The 15235-nt window shown below is 35.0% G+C and overlaps 2 protein-coding genes across 2 annotated transcripts in view; one reads left to right on the top strand and one right to left on the bottom strand.

Annotated features, from left to right (window-relative positions):
- The window catches only part of LOC149075791 (laminin subunit alpha-1-like), a 152767-nt gene extending 146603 nt beyond the window's left edge, over positions 1-6164 (top strand). Inside the window, exons 57-67 of the mRNA XM_089243301.1 lie at positions 15-179; positions 334-354; positions 476-615; positions 1928-2116; positions 2467-2688; positions 2816-3002; positions 3202-3348; positions 3595-3745; positions 4026-4159; positions 4335-4572; positions 5669-6164. Of these exons, the coding sequence (XP_089099427.1) occupies positions 15-179; positions 334-354; positions 476-615; positions 1928-2116; positions 2467-2688; positions 2816-3002; positions 3202-3348; positions 3595-3745; positions 4026-4159; positions 4335-4572; positions 5669-5811 (1737 nt within the window). The 3' untranslated portion in view covers positions 5812-6164. The remainder of the gene's footprint in view (positions 1-14; positions 180-333; positions 355-475; positions 616-1927; positions 2117-2466; positions 2689-2815; positions 3003-3201; positions 3349-3594; positions 3746-4025; positions 4160-4334; positions 4573-5668) is intronic.
- Positions 6165-12328: 6164 nt separating this feature from the next.
- Positions 12329-12904, bottom strand: mRpS17 (mitochondrial ribosomal protein S17). The gene has a single exon (XM_089243299.1). The coding sequence runs from the start codon at positions 12895-12897 to the stop codon at positions 12436-12438; it is 462 nt and encodes a 153-aa protein (XP_089099425.1). The 5' UTR covers positions 12898-12904; the 3' UTR covers positions 12329-12435.
- Between the last annotated feature and the right edge of the window lie 2331 nt (positions 12905-15235).

Below are 15235 nucleotides of genomic sequence, written 5' to 3'. Positions count from 1 at the left end.
CTCATTTTTTACAGCCCATTAAAGTGACAAGTTTCCTTGGTGAAGGATACTTGGAAATAGGCAGTCATCCTCTTTTGATCGAGAGCAGCTTTGGTTTTACTTTCAAATCTGAACAAGAAAATGCTGTTCTTCTTTTATCTACATTTGAAACTGGGAAATCAGGTGAAGCAGCAAAGAAAGTAAGATTTTCTTTGAAATTTCTCCTAAAATTTTATACATTGAAAAGACTTGATATATACCTTTATAGAAATCAGTGTGCATGCCAAAGTTTGTATCTATACACTTGTTTTTGCTCATATTGGCTCTCATTTATTTCATTTTTCTGCTGCTCAGAAAAAATATTGGAAATCAAAGGTAATTATCCTTATTTAAGAGAACAAAAAAATAGTTTCACACAGCTTTTCGCAATGTTATTGTAAAAAAATTCCAGCGATGCTTAGATTATTTTTTAACATATCTTTCAATACTTTTCCAGGATTATTACTCAGTAGCAATTATGGGAGGACGTCTAGAGGCAAGGTTTAATGGTGGAAATGGTGATGCAATCGTCACTTCTTCTGTCCTAGTAAATGATGATTTATATCATATTGTGGTGATCTTGAAAAAATATCGAAAGTGAGTGAATCCATAATTTTTCATGGATATGTAATAATATTCATATAATTAATAATAAACATTATATGTGTATTATATTCAGAATTTTTTTAAGTTATTGTATCCAGGGCTCATTTCTCACATTTGCAAAGAGGGCATGGACCTAGAGCTCACAAATTTTCAGGGCCCAAAAATTGGTAGCCTTTTGTATTTTAGGCATTGTGCAAATTCCCCTTTACCCTGTGTATGCTTCAAAATCTCCTCTTAAAGATGTGAAGCAGGTGTTACCGGTTCTCCAATGCAATGTGTATGCCTCTGACCATGACATTTTATTAAGATCCAAACTGGTGGACCACTCTGAATCTGAAGAAAGGGCATTCAACAATGTGACATCATAATCATTGACGGAAATAAAATAGATCACCTTTTTTCTCTTTACTGAAACATTTTTCTCTTACCAAAAACCCCACCAGTTAATGCATTAAAAAAAGCTTTAAGAAGACTACTTATAAGCCCCCCCCCCCCGAAATTCACATTTTCCCAGGGCCCAAACTTATGAGGAACAGGCCATGATTGTGTCATCATTAAAAAGACAAAAGTAAATGAAATAATGATACTATTTCAAAGGCGTATGTTTCATGGTGCATGAAAAAAAGTTCTAATATTTTATCTTTTTGTCGCACTGTCATTTCAAGCATGCAAGGGTTAATTAAACCAGGACCTACAGTTTATTGCTGGTTATGAACGGTGGCATTAAAAAAAATACACATGTCTTTCTCAGAATTTGATGTGCTAATCTTTAATTGGAGGACTTCCCTGCAGTAGCAATGCATTCTATAGCCATGTTATTACAGTTTCTATTGTACCTTCATGTCAGGAAACATTCTGACAAGGAATAGTGAGATATGAAACTTTTGACACTTCTCAGCATCTTTCGTTACTGTGAGCGAGTATCTTATCTGGGCTAAATACCAAACCCCAAAATTCTAATATGTGACTCAGATTAAATCAGGGGTGCACAATGTTTTTAGCTAGTAAGCCAGATATGGGACACGGGTACTCACAGGTCACATACTAGTATTATCATGTATGGATTATTACTTTTTTTTACAATCACTTTTTGTGGGTTAGAGTTTATGCATTTCTGGTTTAAGCAATCTTTTGCGATAACTGAACTGTAAATTTAAAAAAAAAAATTCAAGTTGTTTCAGTAAATTGATAAATATAGGTGGCAAAATTCAGTAAAATAAATGTGTCTAAAACAGGCTCAGGCTTTCATTTAAAGATATTTTGTAATGTTCATATTTTCCATAATTATTGTTTTCGATTCCAGGCTTACTATGAGAGTTGATGACACAGAAGTGGGATTCACTCGTTTGCCAAAAGGTTCCAAAGATATTGATGCACCCAATAAAAGAGGGTTGTTTTTCGGTGGATTCAAAGACAACATATACCCTGGTGCAATGATTGCAACCAAAGAGAAGCTGGTTGGAACAATAAAAGATGTAATTTTTGATAATAAGTAGGTCAAAAGTTTTTTATTGTTCTGCTAAACTGAATGTAAATATACGTGAATAAGTTACAGAATAATGAACCTGGTCATTTTGATATAGGTTGTAGTAATAGCAGACCCACTTTATACCAATTTTTCTTATTTGAATACAGTATAATGTATCATGTAACGTACCCTGTATAATGATAAATCGCTTATATAATAACATTACTCTTTGGTCTTGATGCACTTTTCATAATGTTAATATATTCCATCTATAAACATAACTCCTTTATAGCAATATGTTACCTCTAGTTCCCTGAGAGTCGTCATATTGGTGTTTTACAGTAGTTGAATTTTTTTTAAACTTATCTCTTCAGGCTACTTCATTTCAATCATCCAGTTGAATTCATTGGAGTAGGAATAGGTCGAAGTCAGAAACATTGGTTCAAGCCCGAAGAACCGTATATGGGTGTAACTCAACCTCTAGAAAGATGTGCTGAAATGGCATCTTACGTTTTGGAAAAACGAGCTGTCAATTTTGGTGATGAACTTTATAGTTATGCAAAACTTACGATTGGTCGGAAACACTTTGTCCATGAGTGAGTGTTACTTATAGTGTTTTATTGCAAAATAGCTAGTGTTATCTTGTTTTTAATTCAAGCACAGTGTACATGTGCAAAATTTTATTTTATCATTCAAAGAGAATCCCCAAATTTTTTTTTTCAGTTTCAATGTGAGCTTTGACTTCCGAACCACATACCCAAATGGACTTTTGACTTTGGTGACAAATGGCTTGGGAGTTTCTCATTTTGCCGTTATGCTATTGAAAGGTCGAGTAGTTATTGATGCCTATGATAGAAAAGCACGACGAGCTACTAGCCAGATTCCTCTTAATGATCACAACTGGCACAATGTAGGTTGCATATCTTTCATTCGTATATATGCATGTGTGTATTTGAATTTTCTGTTACTGTCATGTATTAATGTTTATGTAAAAAAGTGTTATTTATGAGCTCATTTATTACTATGCTATGATGCATCTTTAAACCTTTTGTAGTCTGTATAAATGATAGGAAACGTATCATAAGTGAACCATAATTCACTTTTTATAGGTATTCATTAAAAAAACTGGTCGAAACATGGTGTTGAAGATCGATAAGAAAAGAGCAGCCCATTTGAAAGTGCGAAGGAAAATAGCTCTTAGGTCTCCCTTGTTTGTTGGAGGTGTCCCTGAAGAAACTGAAACTATTAGTACTGTGGTATGCACATCTTTATTGTATTATGGTAGTGTATTGATGATATTGATGGCTTTCGGTTACTTGTTCATTGCTGTATATAAATTAAAAACAAAAATATAAAGAAATATATATATGCTTATAAAGAAATTTTGCAAGAGTAGAATTTCTAAACATTATGTTCCTCAAGAAGTAATTAATATGTGATTAATGAACTTACCAAGTACATAAAATTGAGTTTCAGAATTTATGCATTATTCTATTTTTCAGGTACTTGAAAGCTTTAAAGGGTGCATTAGAAATTATCATCTCAATGATGTTTACTTGGACCTAGCCAGTGGAGAACTGCATAATGTCAGTCACTGCTTTGCAACCATAGAAGTTGGTGCATTTTTTGGCGGAGATGCATATGCTGTTTATGGTGTGTAATAAATTCGTATGGCACTGATACGTAAACAAGTTTCATTTGGAACCAGAATATTTTTCTTTTTACATTTTTTTTTTTGCAATTTATCTCAGTTAAGTAAAGTAACCAATGTAAAAAATATTTTATGGAACTGTATGCTAATTACTGTTAAATTTTATTGCCTCTAAAAGTTTTTTTAAACTAATAAATGCACAGAAATAAATGAATGGGTGGAGGTAGAAAAATTGCTCATAATCATCAATATGTGGTGCCCCATATCTTTTATTTCTTCCAGATACCAAGTTCGACCTGGGGATAAAACTGGATATACAGATGGAGTTCAAAACAACAAGATTAAATGGTGTCTTATTAAGTATGAGCTCAAGCTCAGGAGTGCCATCTATTGGACTAGAGTTGTATAATGGAAGTGTGAGTATAATCACTTTTCATGATGAATATTCCATGGGAAAAAATGTTTTTTTTTTGTGCTATAAGAATCCATCACTTTTCTGTATATCATTATTCGAAGTTTAATTTTTGAAACTTGTGCTACAATTTATTGTAACCAGTCAAATTATACCTATATATTATATAATATTTTTAGGTCATTGTGTCTGTGGCTCTCACAGATGGTGAGAAGCCCTTGAAACCTTTCAGGGCCACACGATCATTTGATTCAAAATATGAGATGTGTGATGGACGTTGGCATACAGTTACAGCTCAGTATGCTCATAAGACAGTAACTTTAAAGGTTGACATGTTTGATGTGTCATATGGACTCAGTGAGAATATTCCTTTAGAGCCTGTGACTTCTAATCCATTGTATATTGGAGGATTACCGGGTATGCATTTTGTATCTATCTTTTCTTTATTCCATGTAAATTCACTTATTCCATAGATAAAATGCCTGACCTTTCATGAAACAAATGCCTCGTATACGAGATTTATTCAAAAAGGGATGATGTGTGCATAATGTATTTGTAGCAAAGTAATGTTTATTTTGTAAATTGGCGACACTGACTCTGACCATGATCTTATAGTTTTCCCCTCATGGTTTTTGCCATTTGCTATGCTGAGTCTGGCTTAAGTAGCAAGAGTTTATAATGGCCGCTGTGATTCAGAATCTCACCAATTGTGAAGTGCACTTTGTATTATAATACCTTAAATGCGTGTGAGGACCCAGTGGATATTCACAGATTGTCTGGATTTGTCAGAAACAAATCAAAATAATGTAACGATGAGGTGATGTGAATTCTCTGGAGGCAGGTAAGATGTCCATAATCATCAGCAAGGCCTGGATGTTGTCTACCTACAAAATGACTATAAAAATGCCCTAAAAACTCCAAAGGAATTTCCTAAAAATGGCAATATACGTCAAAATAACAATATGAAGTTCTTGAAAACCGGTTATGTTCAAAAGTCTAACAAAAGTATTTCAATAAAAACTTAGAAGCTGAGCTACCCCCCTCTAGCTGGGGGGTAGGGGGTGGGGGGTAGGAGAAAGACAAGTGAGTATTTATAGAACTCTGGTCTATCCAGCTTTTCTGTTATCTGGCCTGCTTTTCCGCCACATTATGCTGGATAGTCCAGTCTACTGTATTCATAAAAAATTTAATCAAAAAATATATTTTATTAGCTTCAAACTGCCAAAAACAAAGGCAAGAGAAAGAAAAAGAAGAAATTAACTGTCCAGATGAGTAGTTAAGCATACAAGAAATTGAGAAAATTATTGTCCTTTTTTCGCAGAATTCAACTTTGTACAGCTTTTGTGAAGTTATAAATTATATTCAGTATAATTTACTGTCATTTACAGTACATTATTTCATATATGTACTGTAAATTACTCAGCATTCATAGCTTATCTGTAGCACATTAAAGATATTGTATCTGCCATTACATATTAACATACAACTGACATTTATTTGTCTATTTTTTTAGAGGATGCACCAAAAGGAGTCTTAAATGTTCGAGATAATTTCCTGGGATGTATACGAAACATTGCTATAAATGATCGCAGAGTTGATTGGATTGATATGGCTGCTCGTCTCAATGTTCTGCCAAATTCATGTCCTACTTTCTAGTTTCCACAGTGGAAAGGAAAACTCATGTTTTTTTCTTCTCCAACTAGTTGTGTATAGTTATTTATTTGTTCATTTGTAGATAGAACACTGTTGGATCACATTCCTTTTGTGTTTCATTCATCGCCAGTTTAAAGTACAACAGGGTCGATCTTCACCCGGTACTAAAACCAGTCATTTAAGTGAAAAAATGTATAATGCTGCAAGGTTTTATTTTATTTGTTTATTATATGTGATGTTATTGTTGTTGTTTGGATATGCTTTTTATATTTTGCACAATTTGAATTCACTGCCAACGGACAGTCCGATTTCTGTAATTTTTTGTTGGTTATTTTTATAATTAAAATTCGTCAAGTTCTGAAATCAGACATGTTTTGAGAAAATAATATAAATAGTCATTAACTTATAGATAAATACAACCTCTGACAATAAAGTTCGGTGAATGAAGTCAGAACGGCCGATCTGGCAACACTGATGAAGCAAACCGCTGCACATGCGTAGCGGCAGGTGCTGACCATCTGCCGCCACCGTTGTTCAGTTGAGCGTCGTTTGTGTTCCGTGGAAGACTTGTTTTACAAAGTGCTTGTTTAGTTGCTTGGTTCTTACTGAGAACAGGAAAATGAACGAACAAAAGATCAATTTAAAGTACCTGAGGGAACGACGATGAATGCTGCAAGGTACATTGAAATTTTGGCCCATTTAATGAAACGTCTACGCAGGGTATGACCTCAGTACGCACAACAAGGTTCATGGTTTCTTGTTCACGACAATGCTCGCCCTCACACAGCCAATATCGTCAAACAGTTCCTGGCAAAAAAGGAGGTGGTGCAAATTGAACATCCACCATACTCGCCAGATCTCAATCCTCCAGACTTCTTCCTATTCCCACGACTCAAACTCGCTTTGAAAGGAAAGAAATTTGACGATATTCCTGACATCCAACGAAACGTGACGAGGCTTTTGAACTCCATCCCAAAAGAAGACTTCTTGCAAAGTTTCCAGGACATGTATAGGAGATCTCAGCTGTGCATAGTAATGGGAGGTGACTATTTCGAAGGACAGTAAGATAACTTTCGTTAACATTTCATCTACATTAATGTTACAGGGCTATTCACCGAACTTTATTGTCAGAGGTTGTACATATTGACTACATGACTGCTCGATGTTGGACGAGCATGAAATTTTTTCTATTGGGGTCAGAACCAGTGAGACAATGACTTAAATAACTCATCACCACCAGACATAACAGGCACCCAATCAAAACCGGATGTATCTAGCCAAACCAGCGAATGCAACTCTCATGCACTCGATCAAAACCTCGGATATGCACATAAGAAACAAGTTGGAACTTAAGCTTTTCTTACTTGCTACAGAGACTTTTGAATTATTGAATCGTCAAAGATGCCCACCACAGATGTGGGCAAATCTTCAGGATGTTAATATTGAGCTTAATTGTGTGTGTGTGTGTCCGGAAATTTCATATATTTCATTTACTTTTAAAACGGTTTTAATGAATGTATGTTTTAGTCTCTTGTTATTTGAGCATATCCATCACTTCTTTTTTTCTCGATTTTGAAAATATTGTTGATGGAAGAAAAATTTTCAAGGATCATAGTACTCGTATTTATTGGAAAAAACCACCACAAAAAGTAAATACAGTTGAAATTAGTATAATGAGCTTAATATAATGATGCAATCAGCGGCATTGGGTTATGAACCACAGTCTTCGATGTTATGTTTAACTTTCTTCTTATCTAAAAATGGGTACTTATCACAAGTGATTCAATAAATGATAAATATATATCGTGTATCAAAGAACTGGTATTTGAAATTAACATGATGATAGTAATAATTATCTTTAGGATTGTCTTAGTAAATTCAGATTTTTAAAATTAAAACGAAAGTAAACTATTATTATCCAATATAGTGAGATAAGTATACAGCAGAAGGGGGCATATAAAAATAATTTTAATAACTGCCACAAGCTCTAGAATTATGTATTTGAAAACATAAGCACAGTGCTATTATATTCCAAAAAATGTAAATAAACAACCAAAAACTAAATCAAAAAAGCAAGTGTTTTGTGGAAATTATATGAATGGGATTTGTTGAAATTTTCATCACAGCCAAGTGCTATCTGCTTAAACTGGTGCTGAATGAAAGTTTTCCCCCCATTAATTAAACAAAATCGGGATATTGAACCATCTAGTGCATCTTACTTTAAGGCAATAAAAGGTATAGACATGAGCTTTTCTCATGGCCTGTAATACCATGCACAATGGTTTATTTTTCTGCGTCGCTATACTGTTGTCCAGAAGGGTAAGATAAATATATTTCACCTACAAATATAGCAGATTTTTGAGCTGGAAATCTGTCATGAATTGAATATTACGGTTAATTTTAATATTAAAATTTAAAATTTTTTAAGATGTTTTTATTGCACCCAAAGCATAACTGCTTCATAACGTTGAAAAAAATCAACAGTAATTCTATAAATATAATATCAAATTTATTGTTTTTAAAATAAAAACTTTTGAAGAATAAGTAGCTTCTATTTACTTTGAATTGTCAAAACAAAGTTGGCTCATGCTAATATAGCCCTTATACATACACCCTTCACATGAAAGACCTGTGGAGTTTTTCTCAATTATTCTATAAAGTGAAATATAACGCAATTTCAATTTTGAATTTTAGATAACATGATACTCTTTTAGCTGAATATAATAAGTTTGAAGCCAATAATTAATTTTAGCCCTCCCCACACTCCAAGGAAATAAAATATTCATTTATGCAGTAATTCTTCAGTTAATTTCTTGCAGCTAATAACGAGAATGCCAGGACACTTCCACATGATTTATCATATTGTTGAAAAGATATATCAATTAATAATGGGAAAATTATTACCAAGATTAGCTGAATGATTCATAATTGCTTGCAAACATCAGTTTTACTAGTTGTTATCTAAATATTGTCATGAGAGATACATTGACATTGAATGCTTGTGATGTTCGTGATTGCGTGCCAGGTGGAAATGCCTCAGCGCATATAAAAAAAATCACAATATCAGGAAATGTCCAACCTAAATTTGAGTCTGTTTTCTAGACCTTTTCCTAATAGTAGATCTGAAAAAATGAGCCTATTATATACAGGGCGATTATAATTAAAGTGCCCATAATTTATAAGTAGTTTTTCTCAAAAACTACTTATAAATTATTTTTTCTCAAAAACTACTCATCTGAATACAGCAAAATTTTCAGGATATCTTAACGAGGCAATGGGAGAGATTTATGCAATTAAAAAATAGTTCAATTTTTGATTACCAAGTGAAATGTTGGCACTTTTTATTGTATTTAATTTTTTCCCATGGTCCATTTAGCATATATACCAAGTTTTAATGGAATATGTCCACCAGAATGGGCGCTACATATGTCTGAGTAGTTTCAATATTCTGACACTGCTCAGACCAATGTAACACCCATCAGTATACTCACAAAGATCACACCTATGTAGCGCCCATTCTGGGACTATTTCATTGAAACTTGGTATATAAACTATATGGACCATGCGAAAAAATGAAAAAGCACTAACTTTTTACCTGGTAGTCAAAAATTGAACTGTTTTTTTTATTGCATAAATATCTCTCATCAACATATCCTAAAAAATTTTGCTGTATTCGGATGAGTAGTTTTTTGAGAAAAATACTCAGAGTAAAAATGGACTGTAATTATAATCAATTACCCTGTATATACAAAACCATCACTAGAAAATTTTGTTTATTTTGCACAAAATTAACTAATTTTTTTCGTTTTCACAAAATTAAGGATCATTGTCACAAAAATAGAGACGATTTTTACAAAAACGGGATCCTATATATATATGAAATAAAGGCTGAACAGACTCCCGCATATACATCATTGCTGTATGTGTGAGATCAATTTTATACTGTGTGAAGTGAAAAATGTCTGAAATTTTTTAAAACGTTGATCTGTAACATTTGAAGGTGTGAATTCCTTCTTTAGATTGAGAATAAGTCAGTTTCATTGACATTACACCAGGAAAAAAATTTCCAACCAATTTCAGCTTTCACAAAATTTTTATAACAGTATCTAGCTTATGCCAGTACCGGAATTTCTTACAGTCTGTTCATCATTACAGAAATCTCTCAATTTACACGATTTAAAAAAGATTTTAAAAACTGCAAGTTGCAAAATTCGGCCTGGAGTTTGATTATGCGTGGAAGCTGCAGATGAATCTTGAACTAATCAAGCGTGAAAAAAAAGTTCAAGAACCATTGATGGTTGTGCTATTTGGCCAAAGCTTTGTTTGTCATTTAAACTGTATTTTGATAATTTACTATAAAAGTTTGCATTTTAGCTAACACAACCCCCCACCTTGTGCCAGCAGCCATTCTACAAATATTCTACAATTTCTTTTCGCTCAGTTCTTGAATATTTCAACAACTGAACTTTGTGGTTCCATCTAACAACAGACTAAAAACATGAGAAAATGGACGGATTATGGAACAGCTGCTGCCATCTATTATTTATATTTTGAAAACCATAGACATTAAGTACCATCCTTCAAAGTTAGATGGCAGTACCACAACACTCTATCAACGAAATATTTTTTACACTATAAAGTTATAATATAGATCACAGCCGTACAGCTTTCGCTAAAAAACTAAGGAAGTCAACACCAAACTTGAAGTCAACTCTTCAAGCGCTTTGGTCAACACCATCATATTTACATCAGTTATGTAAATAAATTAGATGTTTGATTATTTTAGAGTTAGATGAGAGTTTTTTTCCTATCTGCCGCTTTTTAGGGAGAGTTTTGTTTAACCGACTGTTCCTTGTAGCAGCAATATCGTCAGAAAAATTCGATCATCTTCCAGCTAAAATTTCAACGCCACACAATACAATAATAGTTATACAGGGCTTTTGGCTACTATGACCGTCCCCTGCGGGCCGCCCCATTTGTTGACATATGAAAATATAGACGGCTTTGACCAGCGTTAAAAAAAATATATACATGAATTTGCTGTCATCTATAGTTTAGAAATAGTACTAATGTATAGTTTTTCGTTTGCTTTCTAAATAGTAGATAGCAGCACCAGTCCTATTTTCTGGTTTTTAATTCATTAATGTAGTTCACGAATTTCTGGATAGATGGCAGTCAGAACTGCAGTATATGCATTACTGAGTTGACCACGAAACGTACGGGAATTCGAAATCTCAAATGGGGGAAACACGAGAAATTGTCACTTGTAGCCAAAAATAATGACAAAGTTGAACAAAATCACTAATTACGACTGAAATTTCTAAAATAAAAATTTCTAAATGGCGGGAAATAAGGCGCTCACAGGCAAAGATGGACTCGAAAATCTCGGGGGGTGGGGGAAGCTAGATATACTTCAACCTTTCATGTATAAAAAATAGAGAATGCAAATGTGTGTAAATTATGAGGATTTTTGTAGTTATATATATACTTAACAGGCAGGTTTGTTTCACTCTTTAAAAAGAATGCAAAATATTTTTTGAACTGATTTTGTGATAACGCATAGAAAGACAAAATATCAAAGTGCTTTGCATCAACATCAGAGTCAACCTTGGGCAAGTGGAAAAGTCTTTAACAGTTCGCTGGTCAAGTTCGGTGGCCAGTGTTGATTATCTGTGGCCATATTTATTCAACGGCTCCCTGAGCAGAGTTGATTTCATGCTAAACTAACTTGGGGGTTGGCTATGTATCATATAGTCATTCAAGAAGGGAACATGAATGACTGCGCTGGTCGCTTTTCCTTCAGATGCTGCTTATCAATAACAAATATGGAAGCACACACAACTAATGGATAGCCTTGAACAAAAGATAAGAAGCTGAAAATAGCACTGATGTGTTTAATGCCCACTTCGTTGGAATGAGCAAATTTTGAACCGTTATTCATCAACTGTCTTTCATTCCCAAAGAACAAGAAAATATTTCAGTCAACTGCTTTGTTCGATGCAAGGGTAGTGTATCTGACAATGGGCCACTTAAGTGATATACAAATGTGCCGCAAGCAATTTATGTGATCTTGAAATGTGCCCCAAACCACTTAAGTGATCTGACAATGTACCATAGGCCACTCAAGTAAATGTGCTGCAAGCCACTTAGGTGATCTTAAAGTGTGCTGCGAGTCACTTTAGTGTGAAACTGCACTGCAAGAAACTTTGATTGGGAAATGGCCCCTTATTACTTTTCACAAAAAAGGTTTACATGTTGCAGGTAGTTTGGACAGACTTTTGATAGCGTGTATCTTTAAATTATTTAAATAAAAAAAATTTCTTAATAAGAACAAATGTTTGCGCTAAAAGTAGTTTGGGTTGTCTGGAATTGTGTTGGTTAAATACTTCGCCAAATTTTGGTTGACAAGAATGGTGTTGGTTGGAAATAAAACGCCAAATATCACCAAATCTTGGATAAGTATTTCAATTTCGTTGGGTGCTATTAAAGGAATGACACTATGAAGAGGTTTCACAGCGCATTTAAATAGATCCTGAATCAAACATGGATTTATTACATTCTGACAAATGCATTGGCAATATCCACAGCAAATAACATCTCCAACGTCTTAAACGGCTATAAATAAGGCTAATTGTTTTTATCCGTGGTAACATTATTATTACTGTGATCCGATTGTTCAGCAGCCGCAGCCAGGAAAGGAGGTTTCATGCCGAATATGGCGCTGGTTCTCTCGATTTCGTCGATGTATTCGGTGGCCGCGCACTTTCTCCCCGTCAACGGATCCACGAAATAACCACGCTTGCAGACCAATTTCTCGACGGCGTGCGTGATTTTCTTTTTGTCCCCGACCTCTTTCCTCCTCAACAGCACATAGTCGCCCGGTTCGCATTGGCCGCTGGGATCCGAAGCGTAGAACATGAAGTGCTCCGTGAAGTACATCAACAAGCGTTGGTCGAGCACTGGCTGCCTAACGCGGACTTTCACGGCGTTCGGTAAGTCTGGGGTTACGCATTTGCCTAAGACGAACAGAAATTGTCCCACTTTACTCATGGCTCTAGTGCTGCAGAATGTAAACAAACAAACAAACATTAAGCATGAATTCAATTATACAGGGTTATAGCTGTTTGGATTGACTCCTGACAAGAGATTTCAGATAATTTTCGATTACCATATTTATTCTAAGAAAAAGCCTTTTAGACACGGGATATCTAAGCCGACCATATTTTCCCAAAATAAATACGTGAAATTGGGATTCCAAATACGGGACATCACCAATTATCGCCAAGAACGACGGGCAATATGGGTCGTGACCTAAACTTTGGAAACCATTGGTCAACTGCATCAGTGTCCGATAACGGTGGTCCTGGAATCGACCTAATACTCAGGAACCACAAATACACTTCATTTTCGGCATGGAAACAATTTATGATAAATAATTGCATTATCCTACAAGTTGAACCATTATAATTACAATTACTCGATACTCGTAACAGTAGATGAATGGAGTACTTACAAGTGATTTTTCAGCCGGTTTCCGGCTTTCATGATGTTTAAGCTTTTAGTAATTTTTTCTTTCTTCTATTAATTATAAATGTCTTTTTAGTGCCTAATTCAGTATTTTTAGTGTCTTTTTGTCTGCGTATTTAGGGGTCTCAACTTTCGGGCTCTAGTTTACGGTTACCATCCGTCCTCATTTTTGTGTCATTTTAAGCTTCCTCTTACGTTTTAGAAAATTTGTCCTTACGCAAAAATGGTTGGTAACTAGTCGGTGTATAAATAAGGAAAATAGGATGCAAACAACCCTCAATGCTGATTCGTCTGACAAAAAGAAAGAGAAAACTCTTTAACAAAAAAAAGAGATAAAACAAAAACTTTCGAGGGTATAGAAAGAACCCCCCCCCCTTCTCTCTCTGCTCCAGGTGAAGTAATAAAACTGACTAGAAGGTAAGCTAAATTCATAAGTAAGGTGAGACGGATCGTTACTATTTTTTTTTTTTTGTTCCAATTCATAATGTCTGTGCTAGACATATGTCAAAATGTTTCAAGACTGTTGTATAGCTTGCGAAGTACAGATGACTGAATACCAAGCGAAGATAATTGGAAAGAAAAATCACATTAGGAGGCTGTCTATTGTGCAGTCCCGTTCAGCACAAAGGAATACAGTGTTCTTAGGAAAGAAAATATCTGTCCTCGCTAGTTTAATGGTAGAGCACGCGCCCGGAACGTGCGACGTTGGTGGTCCGATTCCCCGCAGCGGAATATGACTTTTCAATCATCTTCGCTTGGTATCCAGTAATCTGTACTTCGTACAATTAGCAGAGAGGTTCATGGTTTTGTTCTATTGTATAGCTTTTTGCCCGTCATCCTCCTACTCCCCCTTTCCGCCAACATAACCACCAATCGCTTCGGCAAGTTTGATACATATATTCATCAGCCTGATAGCCCCTTGGAAGCCGCTGTTATCGCCTTGAGGGCAGGACTGGGCATAGAATTCTCACATTCCGCAGTTTGATACATTTTCCTACATTTGTCAGTTTCACCGTTAATTATGCGTAATTCCCGACTGAAGTTGATAAGTATGAAAGATATGGAAGAAATCATGCGAAAATATTACGTGACTTCACCCACTTATTAGTGGGTGATGGGTGCACTCATAGGCGCAATAAACTTGGAAGTCGGGAGGGGAGGCGGCACGATGATGATGATGATGATATCAATTCATATATACATTCATACATCGAATCAGTCGACTCCACCTTTGACGCTGGGGGGGGGGGGGAGGCACGCTCCCTATATCTCCACCCATGCAATTATGACTTAAATTGAATTAAAATAAAAAATTTTGTAACTGTGTTTCAAAATTTTAAATAAAGGAAATATCTATTGATCTAAACACAAAATTGAAATGAAATAGAGGACGGTTGCAAACTGCAGTAAACAAAAATGCATTTCTGGAAAAGAAAACTTCGAATTTGACAATAAATATGCAAGATGATTATTTATTCTCATTTGTAATTGTCACAATTTAATTAATGAGTAACGAGATCATCCTTACACCTATCATGAAATGAAACCATATTTTCCTCGGAAAAGTACTGAAATGAAGATATCCAAATGCAGAAAACGACAATTGTCGCTAAAAATTATGCCAAAAAACAGCAAAGTTACCAAATATATTGAAATCATGGCACCACAAGAGATTCTTCTAATAGCATTTTAGCAGTGGGGGTCCCCGAGACGATTCTTGATATGTTTTATTTTTCACGCTATAATTTCACTGCAGTAAGGGCCCGCCAAACATCCTAACTCTGAACCTCCCCCACCCACTGATATAGGTAGGCGGTGAGGCCTGCACCGGGTACCAGCTCTGAGAGGGTGACAAAAAAATGCCGGTTTTGTACTAATGCGAATTTTTTTTATATAAAAT

Source organism: Pholcus phalangioides, unplaced genomic scaffold (genome assembly GCF_987345545.1).
Source record: "Pholcus phalangioides strain wild (caught in Gottingen) unplaced genomic scaffold, Ppha-v1.0 ptg000015l_1, whole genome shotgun sequence".
Taxonomy (NCBI): domain Eukaryota; kingdom Metazoa; phylum Arthropoda; class Arachnida; order Araneae; family Pholcidae; genus Pholcus; species Pholcus phalangioides.
The sequence above is the reverse complement of the archived record's forward strand: the minus strand, read 5'-3'. Positions and strand labels throughout refer to the sequence as shown.